General features: G+C 44.0%; 1 protein-coding gene across 1 annotated transcript in view; it reads left to right on the forward strand.

Annotated features, from left to right (window-relative positions):
- Nucleotides 1–905: 905 nt before the first annotated feature.
- SYT16 (synaptotagmin 16) overlaps nucleotides 906–12,920 on the forward strand; it is a gene marked incomplete at both ends in the record, with an annotated part of 39,538 nt that continues 27,523 nt past the window's right edge. The window contains one exon of the mRNA XM_084207882.1: nucleotides 906–1,464. Within this exon, the coding sequence (XP_084064008.1) occupies nucleotides 906–1,464 (559 nt within the window). The remainder of the gene's footprint in view (nucleotides 1,465–12,920) is intronic.

Below are 12,920 nucleotides of genomic sequence, written 5' to 3' on the forward strand. Positions count from 1 at the left end.
ATTTAATTCTTTCTTCCTAAACCCATCATCCTATTTGTAGGTTTCTCCTTCTCAGAGTTCCTAAAAGAATATCTGTCTTGTGATACTGTGGGAAGATGTATATTGGGCAAAAAGGCATGCTAACTTTCTGCAAGTTATGTTTTTATTTAGAGTTTAGATGAATTTTGAGAAAGCATCATATAGAGATGACACCAGTGCTTTTGTTAACTTGCTTCTGTTCCCAGTAATTTTGTACCTGTAATATTACACCTCCTCTGTTTGGCTTTTTTTTTTTTTTTTTTCCATTTCTGTGAATGTCAAAACAGCTCTGGGCTATGGGCAGAGAGAGTTTTTTCATAGCTTTTCTGGAGCAAAGCACTCAAGATGCTTGTCTGCCATGGGCTGCTACTGCAAGCTTTAGGCCTGTCATTTTCATTATTCAAAACATAATTCTCCCCAAATTCTCCTCCCTTCAGTTTTCTCACCTGCTCATGCTAATGTTAAGGAAATTGGGGCAGGAGGTTATTTGAGATTTTTGATTACAGGTTGTTTTGTGTCTTTTTTCCCCCAGGTCTATTGACAGCTGTATCCAGAGTGTGTGCACTTCAAAAAGTTACTTGTGTTCCAAGGTTCTGTGTTCTTATTTTTATCTAAGGTTTAGCAATTGAATAAGAGCTTTCCAGATCTCTGCAGGAATATGTGCAATTTGTCCATCATTTCTGGATTTCTGGTAGTATTCTCAATGGGTAGAAGTGCTTTTTCCATTTCCCCCTCTCAGTTCTAGTCATCTTACATAGATAGTGTGTCGACAGGTGTTGATGGACAAGCAATTTACAGTAATTTCTTATTCTGTAGCTCCCTGAATTGTAAGTGACATGCTGGCAAAGCTGAAGAACTGATCACCAGACACTGGCATAGTGTTAAACATGGCTTCTGAGGCTGCTCACAATTTCCTCCAGCCACTGTCTTCTTGGATGTCTCAAGTGTATGAAGCAATCCAACAAGCAGGAGACTCCATATCTGCCTCTCTGCTGAATCTGAGTGGAGTGGGTCGAAAGCCAGAAGGAGAAAAGACCCAGGACTTGGAGAATAATGGAGGAGTTTATGAGGATTATTCTGAGGGATCAGAAGATGAACAAGACCTGGACCTTTGGGATGAGGACTACTTCTATCCTAGAGATGACAGCTACATTGGAGGCCCTGATCTTGCTTCACAAAACCTCCCCCAAGGCTCTGACACGGGTCCACAGAGGCACAAAGGGGTTAAAACCAGCAGCACCTTGCCAGAGCAGGGCGTTGAAAGCAGCAGGACCTTGACAGCCAATGGATCCTACTGGATGAGTGAAGATGATCTCCAGCCTCCTGATCGGCTTCCTCCCATTGCTGAGGAAGAAGGTGAGCCCTCTTGGAGGATGGGAGCTCATGAGCACAGCCTCAGCTTGGGGGGCTCCTTAAGCAGTGCTAATGGCACGGCACGCTGTGCAGGTAAGCAGCTGGCACCACCCTGACTGCATTACCCAGGCCTTCCTTTCTGCTGTTGGTTTCATTGAGTTGCTAATCTGCTCAGTATGTTCTGTGTTGTCTCTGTTTCCCACAGCTAAAATAAAACTCCCCAAATCCCAAAGGAAAAAAAAAAAATCTAACCTTTCCAACCCTTCCCTCGTTTGTGAGACTAATCTCATTGAAAGAATTGGAGATCTCCAGGGTGAGATTTGTGTATTAGAAGACAGTTCTGTGTATTAGAAGGCAATCAGGCCCTGCTGCTGCAGCAAGGAGTGTTTTGCTTCCCTCCCTGTTCAGTTTCTGGGAGCAGGACCCTTCAAAGGGAATGTTTAGCCTTAAGCCTTTGCTTTGAGAACCATCTGCCTTTGCGTCATTGCTATTAAAGATATATATATATATTTATATATATGTAATCTCAAACCTTGTTTCTTTGTGCCAGGAATCTCAAGATGTTACTGTGCCATGTGCTGTGAAATGCTGTACTAAAAAGCCAGCCGTATCTCATGATTTTATGGATGAAAGGCTCCCAAATCACTTTCCTCCCCTCCCACCGCCCCCACAGCCTTTTCAAACAAGACTGAGGAGACAGCAGGCAGGAGATTATGGGAAGGAGAACTGAGTTTGATATTTTCAGTTTTAAATAGGCCTAACTATGACTTCTGATCTTTAAATGACAGCAGGAGTGTTTTCAGGGGATTGTGCCCAGGACTGAATTTCAGCCACATGACTTGTGCTCGCTCAGTGTCACCACAAGTGTGGCTGGAGGTTTCCTGGCTCACAGAGGTCTGATGGAGACACAGATCCTGACTGTACCCAGGAAAGCTGCAGTCCTGCTGACACCATCCTTGGGTCTTGTTGGCTGCTCTTAACAAACATCCTAGGAAGGGAATGAGGGTGAAAAGAGGATGGGGGGGCTGGGTTCTACAATATGGAGCTGATTAAGAAGTTGAGGCTCACTGAGGATTTACAGAGTTTGGCTTCAAATATCTAATTTTTTTTTTTTTTTAAGCAGGCGGTAAGTGCTCTTGAAAATGTCTGTTTTATTATGACCAGGAGCTTTTCTTCACTCTTGGCTTCTAGGGAAGTCTTACATATTTAGCCTTTTCTGTGCAGACTGTGGAAGATCAGCCTGTTTGTTTTTGTATTTAACAGGAATATCAGACTGAGAGGGTATAAACCTTGATGGTGCTCTTTAATGACTGTAAAATTAGCTCTTTTCTTTATTGCTATTTCTCACTCTGTTATGGCCAGGGAGTAAATAATTAAAAAGCTCTTTTGGTCTAGCTGTTCTGCCTCCCAAACTGGGACTGCTTGTTTCGTATTCCAAATGAAAGATTGCCAGTTCTCAGATTAAAGATCTCAGAGTTATAATTCTTGGAGGCCAGCCCCTCCCTTCTGGTACCCTGTGCATTGCCTGGGCAATATCCTGCCCCCAGGTTTGTCCAGGCACTGAGCCAGTGCAGCAGGGCTGGGTTTGTGTGTGTGCCCTGACTGTGGGAGCAGTGTGGGCACAGAAGTCATGGAGCAGGGCACAAAGTGTCCATTCAGGGAGTGCTGGGGCTCTGCATCCTCCTGGACAAGTGCTGTCCTGTGGTATTTTTGGGGTCCCCAGGATGAAGGAAGAATTGTGAATCTGACTGCATGTTCTTAAAGGCTAATTTATTATTTTAATGATATTATATTTAAGAATACTGCACTAAAGAATACTATTAAGGCTAATTTATTATTCTATTCTATTCTATTCTATTCTATTCTATTCTATTCTATTCTATTCTATTCTATTCTATTCTAGAATACTATAAACTATACTAAAGAATACAGACAGGATACAAACAGAAGGCTTAACAAGATACTAATGAAAAACTCGTGACCTCTTCCAGGGTCCCGACACAGCTGGCTGTGATTGGTCATTAAATAAAAACAATTCTCATTAAACCAATCAAACAACCACCTGTTGGATAAACAATCTCCAACCACATTCCAAAGCAGCAAAACACAGGAGAAGCAATCAGATAATTATTGTTTTCACTCTTCTCTGAGGCTTCTCAGCTTCCCAGGAGAAGGAATCCTGGCAAAAGGATTTTTCAGAGAATATGACAGTGACACTGTCCCAGGGCTCAACCTGTCTCCTGCAGAGCCTGCAGCCCTGAGCTTCAGGAGGGGCTGTTGGAGCAACCCACAGCAAATCCTGGGGCTCAGCCAGGTCCAAAGGCAGCATTCCCAGGGCAGCCCCCTGTCCCTGGGCCACAGGACCCTTGCTCACAGTGGTTGGAGGAAAGCTGGGGAGCTCTCAAGGAAATGCGGCCCAGGAAGGAGCTGCTGTCCTGGTCAGAGCTTTTGTCACCTGCAGGGACCTCTGAGAAAGAGGGTTCTGAGGGGTGGGGGATGGACCAGATGGAGTGTCCTGGTGAGGCACTTAGTGACAGGCAGATGCCAGAGTGACCCATCCCTGCAGATCAAGGGAGGGTCCCTCTGGGCATCTCTCCCAGATGAGAGCAGGTCCTGCTCAAGTTGCTGTTTGACTCTCTCCATGTTTTTTGGCTTTCCTTCTCCCTAACCTTCCTGGAGCCGTTGTGGGCTGGAAGGTTGGTCCCATGGAGCTCCCAGCACCTACAGTGTTGCTTCCTAGAGCTCTCTGCTTGCACACCAAGCACTTCAGGGAGCACTGCACAGCTTTTTGCACCTTAGGGAATGTCATTCCAAATGGTATCAGACAGACTTTAATCTTTTTATCTCTGCAATGTGCTGCAAAAAGGGCCAGCCAATGGTCTCAAGACTTCATAGTCACCAAAGTTGGCTGTTTGAGGGTTACAGGGCTGGGAACTCATACCTTTTTCTCTCAGAACTAAGTTGTATAATGGAGAGAAAGTGCTGAACTGTGATTTGAAAATGTTTTCCACAGACCCTTTGATGTGGAAGAACTCGTTTTGCTCTTCTAAGTGAACTTTCACTTCCAAAACACACATGCTCTTTGTGTTTTATTTTTCAGCTCTTTATTTCCTCTTTTTCCTTTAGATTCATTCTCTAACATCAAGAGTGTGAACTCTTCTGATGGTAACCTAGACATGCAGAGAGGCTGTAATAACCTGGCAACTTAAAATTTCAGTCATGGATTAAAATGATCAAGAGAAGATGTTCGAGGTATCCTTATTTCTGTTAGCTTTTTACCTAACCCTAAGTGACAATGTAAGTGACACATGGACTTGCTGACATTCAGCAAAGCTGTTCAGTAGCATCAAAATGAGCTTTGAACATTTTTCCTTCCATTTGGCAGGTTTCTCCCCCCCCCCCCCCCCCATTTCTGCAAAATACGTATTTCCTGTTTATCCTTGTATTCTTTTCAGAACATTGCATCTTGACTTTATTTCACTTAATGTACCATATTTCTCTCCACAATAGAATATTTTAAAGCTAAATTGGCACAAAACAGTAGCAATGCTGAATGCTTTTTGTTGCCATGGAAATATTTCTGGGCACTTACTGAAGACCTGGTTGCCAATAGTAATGTAGCAGAGAAAATAGATATGCTTCATTTAGCAGTCACTGGTGATTAAAGAGCCACAGAAACCTGTTACAAGGTCATTCCAATATATAGTTTATTTGGTTTAGGGGGGAAAAGCCCTGCAGCCCTAGGTGAGAATAATTTTGTGTTAAAAGAGATGCAAACAAAATCCAATAGTTGTTTCCTTCTCTTAAACTGTCAGCATGCTTCTGAGATGAAATAAAATAACACTGTAGTTAAAAACCATCATTACTCCTTCTCCTTTTTATCAAATATGTTTTTGATCCCATTTTTGCATCTTAGGAAATGTTTCCTGGCTCCCAGAGTAGATTTTCTTAGGCTCTGAAGCAGCACACATATTACTGAAAACCTATTTTAGGCTTAGGGATCTAATAAATTGTTTAAGCAAGGAAATTCTTGGGTTTTTAAGTCAGATGTCCATCAGAAACCATGAGCAGGTTAATCACAGGGTGCAGATTTGGCTGCTGCCCAGGGCTGCTCTGGAATAAAAAGATGGTAGTGAAGTTGTAGCAAGTTTTCAAACAAATGCAAGGAAAAGTTGGTGGGGGTTTTTTGTTGTTTTACTTTGAATGCTTTTGGTCCACAGTTCAACACTGAGAAGGAAGCTCAGCAGGAATTATTGCAGTGCCAGGTGTTTGGCTTAAGAAGTTAATGATGGCGAGGCAGAGCCTTCTGTGTATGCAGATTGCTGCCACCAGTGGCAAATGGTGTAGTTGTGATTTTTGCAGAAACAGATGAACTCTCTCTCTCAGAGCCTTGTCCATTGTTTAACCTCAGTGTCTGTGGCAGAGGAGCTGCCTCACAGCACAGAGCAGGGAGAGAGCAGCCTTTGCATCCCCCCATGGCTGGAATGCTGCTGCTCAGCTGACTGGGGGTGGCTGCCAGATCTATAATTGCACAGCTGGATTGAGAACTAAAATAAAAAAATCCAAACCAACAAACAGGGGAGCAAAAAACCACGTCTGAAAGTAGTGCACTGCAAGTAGAAGGGTAGAGGTGGCCAGTGCTTCTGCTTCCCAGCATGAGTCAAAAGGGAAAAAACAGCAATAATGAGAAAAGTGAAGAAAGCAATGAGTGAGCAGTGAAAGCAAGGGCTTTAGCCCACTTCTCCCCCTGGGCTGGTGTCCTCTGCAAACAAAAAACCAAATGACCATTAAGTTCTCATTTTCACCAGACACTGCCCTGAAAAGGCACAGGGAGAGGCACAGCAGCAGAGCTGAGCCTTCTGAGTGAGAGCTGAACTATTTTTGCACGAGTGAGTGCTGGGGTGGAAGTCTCCCAGGCTGTCTGGCACTGCTCACAGCACTGCTGTAATGGATAGGTGAGCACAGCACTTCCACTGCAAAAAGTCCTTAGAGATTTTTTCTCCTCCATCAACTGGACAACCTCAGAGCCAGCTGAAGACTGCATTCCAGTTACACTTAAATAATTTTTGTGGCCTTGGCATGCCGGGAAGTGTGACAGCCCTGTCTAGATGGCTGGCTAGTTTTCCCCAGCATGTGTGTGAGGGGAAGCACACCTCTGAGGCTCTGGGAGTTTTTAAATCTACAGAGCACTATTGCTTTTACTTACCTTGGCCTCCAACTTAACAGGGGTCATTGATTTTTGCCAGTAATTTCTGTAGTAAAGGAAATTATACTTTCTGCACTATATGAATACTCCTGACCTCAGTAAATGACCCTTCATACAGGCAGGAAATCCTAGGCAAGAAGTGAGTTTTTCATTAGGTCCTGTAAACCCATATAGCAAAGAATACCCTTAAGAAGAAGATGTTCATTATGTGATAAATTAAATTTCTGCCTGAACTTGAGACTAAAATAGATAGATGGCCAGTCTCCACATTGAGAAGTGAAGTGTTTATGAATTTTATCACCTGTCTGGGTATGGAGCCAGCCAGTGTTCTAGCCAGAATGTAACCCTATAAAAATCACTGCCTGTACTCCAAGAAGGACATTCAAAGAGGCTACACTGAATCAATACCACCAGGAAGACTAAGGGGGTGAAAGCAAAGGCAGACAGTGGACAAAAACACTTCAGACAAAATGCTCCTGGAAGCTTGAGTGGGATGAAGCACAAACGTGACTGGGGACAGCATCTGGTTTGAAGAATGTGATGCCAGCCCGTGGCTTTCTGAAGTGAAGTGCAGACGTGAGTTTGCATTGAATTCTTTCTCTCTGGGAAACTCAGAACCACTCCAAGTGTTTATGCACAGACTTTTGTCCTTGAGAAGGTGGTGCAATGTTCCTACTTGTATTTAGAGTATTCCTTTGCAGTTCTGTCTCTTCAAATTTTCAGATTATGAGGGATCTTCTTGCAGGATGTCACATGTGAGTTGGGATGAGAGAACACAACAGCACCAGAAGGAGGGTGGATTGTGGCATGTCAGCTTCACAGCTGGGGAAGTGAAGCCAAACAGTGGTTCAAACCACAATTTCTCAAAGGTGGTACCATTACCAGCTCTTTTTGGGCCCGTCAGCGTTGCTGTTCATCCTCAGTCAGTGATTTTAGACACAGTGTCTTTGTCAGGCCACAGGAGATCAGGGGTTTGGGTTTTCACCAAGTTCCTTGTCTGGTGAGCAGAATTTCCTCGTGCCCATCTCCCTTGGGGCATGGGGAAGGACGCTGTGTTCAGGAGCACTTGTCATCTGCTCTTGTCATCTAGAAGGTTGCATAAGCTGTATAGAGAGGGATTTATTTGAGAGGATGAAATGGCTTTTGCCATTCTGTGCAGTTACAGAACAAATTGTGTGTGAGCGTGTGTGTTTGTGCATGTATTTTCTGATCCATTTCGCTAAGTGACATCCTCTTCCCACTCTCCATATGGCAGTTGCGACTCTATCTTCCTCTGGGAAGGTTGTTTAGGACTCAAGAGACTTCATTTACCAATAAACAGCATCTTGGCAGCATCTGGGAAATGCTGCCTTTCTCCTAGAAACCCTGCCTCCTCACCTTCCCTCTCCTACTACAGGCGAGGCAGGTGTGAATGATCTCATTGTGTTGTGGTGGAGGTGACATGCAGGCAATACTAGCAGCACTCTGTGCAGGGCTGGAACATAGTATTTCTGTGTGCTGACACAAACAGTACTACTGTTTGTCTTTTTTTTGGTGTGTGTGTGTGTGTGGTTTTTCTTTTCTGTTGCAGTTGTTGCCAGCTTGGCCTGCAGGGGTGTTGTATTTGTAGGGAGGAATGATGAATCTGACTCCATCTTCTCAGAAGGCTAATTTATTACTTTATGATATAATATTAAAGAATACTATACTATACTAAAGAATGCAGAAAGGATACTTACAGAATACTATAAAGCTAATAATGAAAACTCCTGACTCTTTCCAGAGTCCAGACACAGCTTGGCCCTGATTGGCCAAAGAGTCAAAACAACTCACAGCAGAATCCAATGGAACAATCACCTGTGGGTGAACAATCTCCAAACACATTCCACATGAGCAAAACACAGGAGAAGCAAATGAGATAAGAATTGTTTTCCTTTTCTCTGAGGCTTCTCAGCTTCTCAGGAGAAAAATCCTTGGTGAAGGGATTTTTTCAGAGAATGTGAATGCCAGACAGGGGCTTGGAGGAAGCACAGGTAATCCGTCCCTGTTCCCTCCTTGCAATTCTTAACAGCACAAACCCCATTAATGTAAACTTATATACGATGGGATCACTCTGCCAGAAGGTGAGCTGGTGTTATCTTCACCCTTTGCCAGACAGGGGTGTGGATATGACTTCCCTGTGCCCAGGTAATTTTTGGCTGCTGTAATGACCTGGTGGCAGCAGCCATCATTTTAAGTGGCCTCACAGACACCTCAAGTGGTTTTAGTAACCAAGAGGAAACTTAATTTTCTGCAATGAAAGCAAATATGGAGATTACGGTCATGGAGGTAAAGCTGTGTAGTTTTAAGGACCGAGAATGTCACTGTTGGGACTTGGGGCTCTGGCAGGTAATGAGGAAAGTGTGGTTGGGTTGTACCTCCACAGATGCTGTTTGTGTGATTCTCATGCAGTTTCCACAGATGGACTAAGGGACACTTCATCAGTACCTATTTGCAGACAAACAAGAATGGCTTGGGTTGAATCTTAAATCAGTCCATAGCAAAATCTGTAGAAAATCCTTTCCCATGACCATGACAGTAGCTGATGCTCTCATGGCATCACTGCACCACCTGAAAGTTCCCTCGTGTCCAGGCAGGTGCTTCTCTTGCTCAAGAACTCAGAACCCTGTGAGGTGAAGCATCCCTGGAGGAACTCATGAGGACTTGCCCCCCCAAGCTGGGTGTTTGGAGGAATTTGCCTCCTCAGGCTGAGAGGGATTCAAACCTGTACAGTCTGTACAGCATAATTGGTGTGGGAGTATTTTCTAGCAAATAATGAGACTGGGGGTGCTGGAGAGAAAGCCCTGAATTTGGATTAATGAGAGCCCTGTGGTTTGCTGGAGTTCTGTGTCTCAAGGTCAGTTTGGGGGTTAGACTTACTGCCATAAATAATGTAGCTACAAACCCCTTGGGCCTGAGGTTTGCAATTGCCACTTATTGAAGTAAAACTGCAGCTGAAATTCAGCATCCTTCCCCTATCACACAGCTGAGCTGCTTGCCATGACTCATCCCAGCCTCTTGCTTCCAACAAGAGCCAGCAGCTCCTTCCCTGTTATTTTTGAGCCAGGTGAGTTGGCCATGTGATTGCTAAAACCAAAACAAAGGGAAGAGAGGAAGGGCAGGAGGACAGGGATGTCCCTTTTGGGTGACAGCTTCAATCCTGAACCATGTGAGCCTTGCTGCACCACATCCCCACCCACTGCTGCTCCCAAAGCTGGTGATTTTCCCAGGAGTGCTGTGGTGTTACAGGAAAGGGGGACTGTGGTGAATCAACCCTCTGGCAGCAAACAAAGTTTCAATTAGAAAAATCAGTGGGAAAATAAATATCTGCCGTGTTGCAGTGCAGTTGTTTTCTGTATCAAATCCAAACAAATATCTTTTGGAGGGAGTTCATTTCCACACTGTTGATCAGCAAACAAAGCCCTGTGGGTGTGAAGCTGATGGTTCAAATGGTCTGTGCATACCCTGGGTCCTGTGTGGAGTGGTGAAACTGCCTTAAAGAGGAGCAAAGTCAGTGGCCTGAGTTTTCTGGATGTTTCTTTGGCCAGTTTGATTTCTGCTAGCTGAAAGCAATAAGTCCTAATGCAGAGAAACTTCCTTAAACATACTGGAGGAGGTTTAGGAGCTGACTGCCTTGCATTAGAGGAAGTTCACATCCAAGCCAAACAAACAACATGAAGAAATGATGGATGGGTAACTTGAAGAAATTCAACCCATTGTGGTATGAAAACCACCAGGAAAATGGTTATGGAAATAACAGTGGTGAGGGGAAAGTTCTTGTTTTCTGGTTGGAAGGAAAGGACAGCGCTTTCTACTTCACCAGCCATTGGCATCCAGCAATGTTGAGTTTCTGAGCCCATGAGCATTTCCAGCCCCACACCCCAGAGCACACTCAGCTGACAGAAGGTGCTTTTCTGCCTCTGCAGCTGCATGTTTCCTGCACACAACCCAAACTGAGCTGTCAGGGAGGTGCAGGCTGACTCATGGATGTAACTGCATCCACACCAGGGGTTTTCCTGGCTTAGCAGTGTCTCCTAGAGTGTGTAATCTCTTTTTTCCTTCCATTTCTGCACAAATCCTGGGCCTCTGCTAATAGAACCCAGTAGAATAAATGCAGCCTGACTCATTTTTGCTCCACATGTAAGATGTAAAGTAGGTGATTGGGGAAAATCAGGGATGATTGTGGTTCAGTCTCTTGGCTGCCATTTCTTACAGCTATGGAAGAACCTTAGGCAGCACAGCGAGAGCCGGTTTGACGTGGAATCCCATGTTCCTATTTTTAAAATCCAATTTTGGGTGTAGGAAAGAAACAACAGGAAAATATGCTGTTTTTCATGCTGTTTTCTGTGGGCAGTCCTCTATTTCTTTGCACAGCTGTGTGCACAGAATTGAGGTGTAGTGCTCTGACTGCTGTATTGTTTCACTGTAGAGGTGGTTAGAGCCAAAAAATGTCTTTTTTTTTTTTTTTCTGATTACTCTCTTTTTTTGCTGTTTTGTTCTCTTTTCTTGAAAATTATTTCTGTTGTAAATATCCCTGGTACAAAGCCTTCCAAGCTGTGATTCCCTCCAGCTGTATCACATGCAAACACCCCAATAAACTCACCCTGGGGAGCTTCCTCATTGGTTTGGTCATGGAGTGAGGACAGATGGAGAGGCAAAAGCAGGGCACTGTCTGCTGACACTCAGCAGAGAGGGGAAACCCTCACCTTCAGCACTGAACACCAAATATTCCCTGGCTGTTAGACCTGGCAGGAAGGGGTGAAAACACACAGGGATGGTGCAAGGAGAAATCCTGCTCAGCAGCAAATGACCAGTGGCTGTTTGTCAGAGGTGTCCTGCCAGTGTGTAGGAGCTTGGGTTTGCTCCAGCATTTTTTAACACATTTGGGATCTAAGGGAATAACTGGGATTGGGTGCCCTGCTCCTTAGTCAAGCCTAAATCAGGCAGGTTGATACTTTGTGCTTTTGAATTCCCAGTTCAAGTGGCTGACAGCAAGAGCAGGATGAAGGCTCCAGACTGAAAACTCCTACAGAGCTGCAGCCACCCAGGAATTGGTAGGAGCAGCTCCATGTGTGCTGCTGGGTGTTCCCTGTACAAAATGTTCCTCCTTTTTCTGAGAAGCTTTAACAAGTCCCTTGTTGGCCACAGACCTTTCCAGTTTTCCAAAGAAAAGCTTTTCTTTCTGTGCACAGTTCTGGGTTTTGCTGAGGTAGGAGCTGCTGCAGATCACTGTTCCTCTCTGTCATCCTGATCATGAAAATTTTAAGGCCAGGCCTGTGTGACTGCTTTTGTAGAAGCAAAGAACACAGCAGTGAGTGCTCCTGGGATGCTCTGAGTGTTTGCATTATGCAGAGATGTACTGATATTGTCTTGGTTATGAGATCAAATACATTTTTTTGTTACTAACCCTGCTTCTTTCAGGGCTTGGTGATGTTCCCATTGAAACTCTCACTGACTTCTATAGAGCAGAATCAAAAATCTCTAAGAAAAAGTGGATGCACAAAGGCAGCATTAAATGTATAGGAAAACCAGAAATTTGGCATTTGGGAAGTTTCCATTGTTCAGACAAAATGATTCTTTTTTGTTGTTGTTGTTTTTTAACAAGCAGGCAGACAGGATGTGTGCAGTACCTCTATATTTCACACCTACATGATGTATTTTATTCAGTAATTTTTTCTTTTCTTGGGTAAGCTTGGAGCAAATTATAAGTTATTCTTTCTACTTGGTAACACTGCAGCAAATTCTTGAATTATTTATTTCATGCATTTTAGCTTGGTGTATTTGGATGCCTGTAAGCTAACTTTGTAACTGACTGGGTGTTTGAAATTTCTAAATAAATAGGGGTGGTTTGAAATACCTTGCCAAAAAAAAGAGGTCACCCTTCTTCTTCCCCCACTGTCTCCTCTGGGGAAAAAAAAAATAAAAAATCCCACATGCCTCATTATGAGCAGTGGGAAGTTGATTTGTAAAACAGATGCTGCATAGAAGTAATTGAGTTGAAGTTGCTAGAAATATGTATATGCTACACAACATCTGCAGATCTCAAGATGTATTCATTATCTTTCCAGAATTTAGATTGTAATTACGGGCCCTTTATTTAAGTTTCCATGGTGATGTAGAAAATGCTTCCCCCTTGTCCTTTGCTAATCAGGCCACTTGTGTGTTTGAATGGTGTTCGTTTTCCTCTCTCCTGGGTTAAGTTACTGTTATTAATACAGAGATATTAAGTTGACAGGGAGCTGTCGCTGCTCAGGCAGCGATTCAGCAGCAGCAGGCACATCAGGCATTTGCTGCAGATTCCCCAGTGCCACAGTTTAATTAGCCT

Source organism: Fringilla coelebs (assembly GCF_963513975.1).
Source record: "Fringilla coelebs genome assembly, chromosome: 6".
Taxonomy (NCBI): Eukaryota; Metazoa; Chordata; class Aves; order Passeriformes; family Fringillidae; genus Fringilla; species Fringilla coelebs.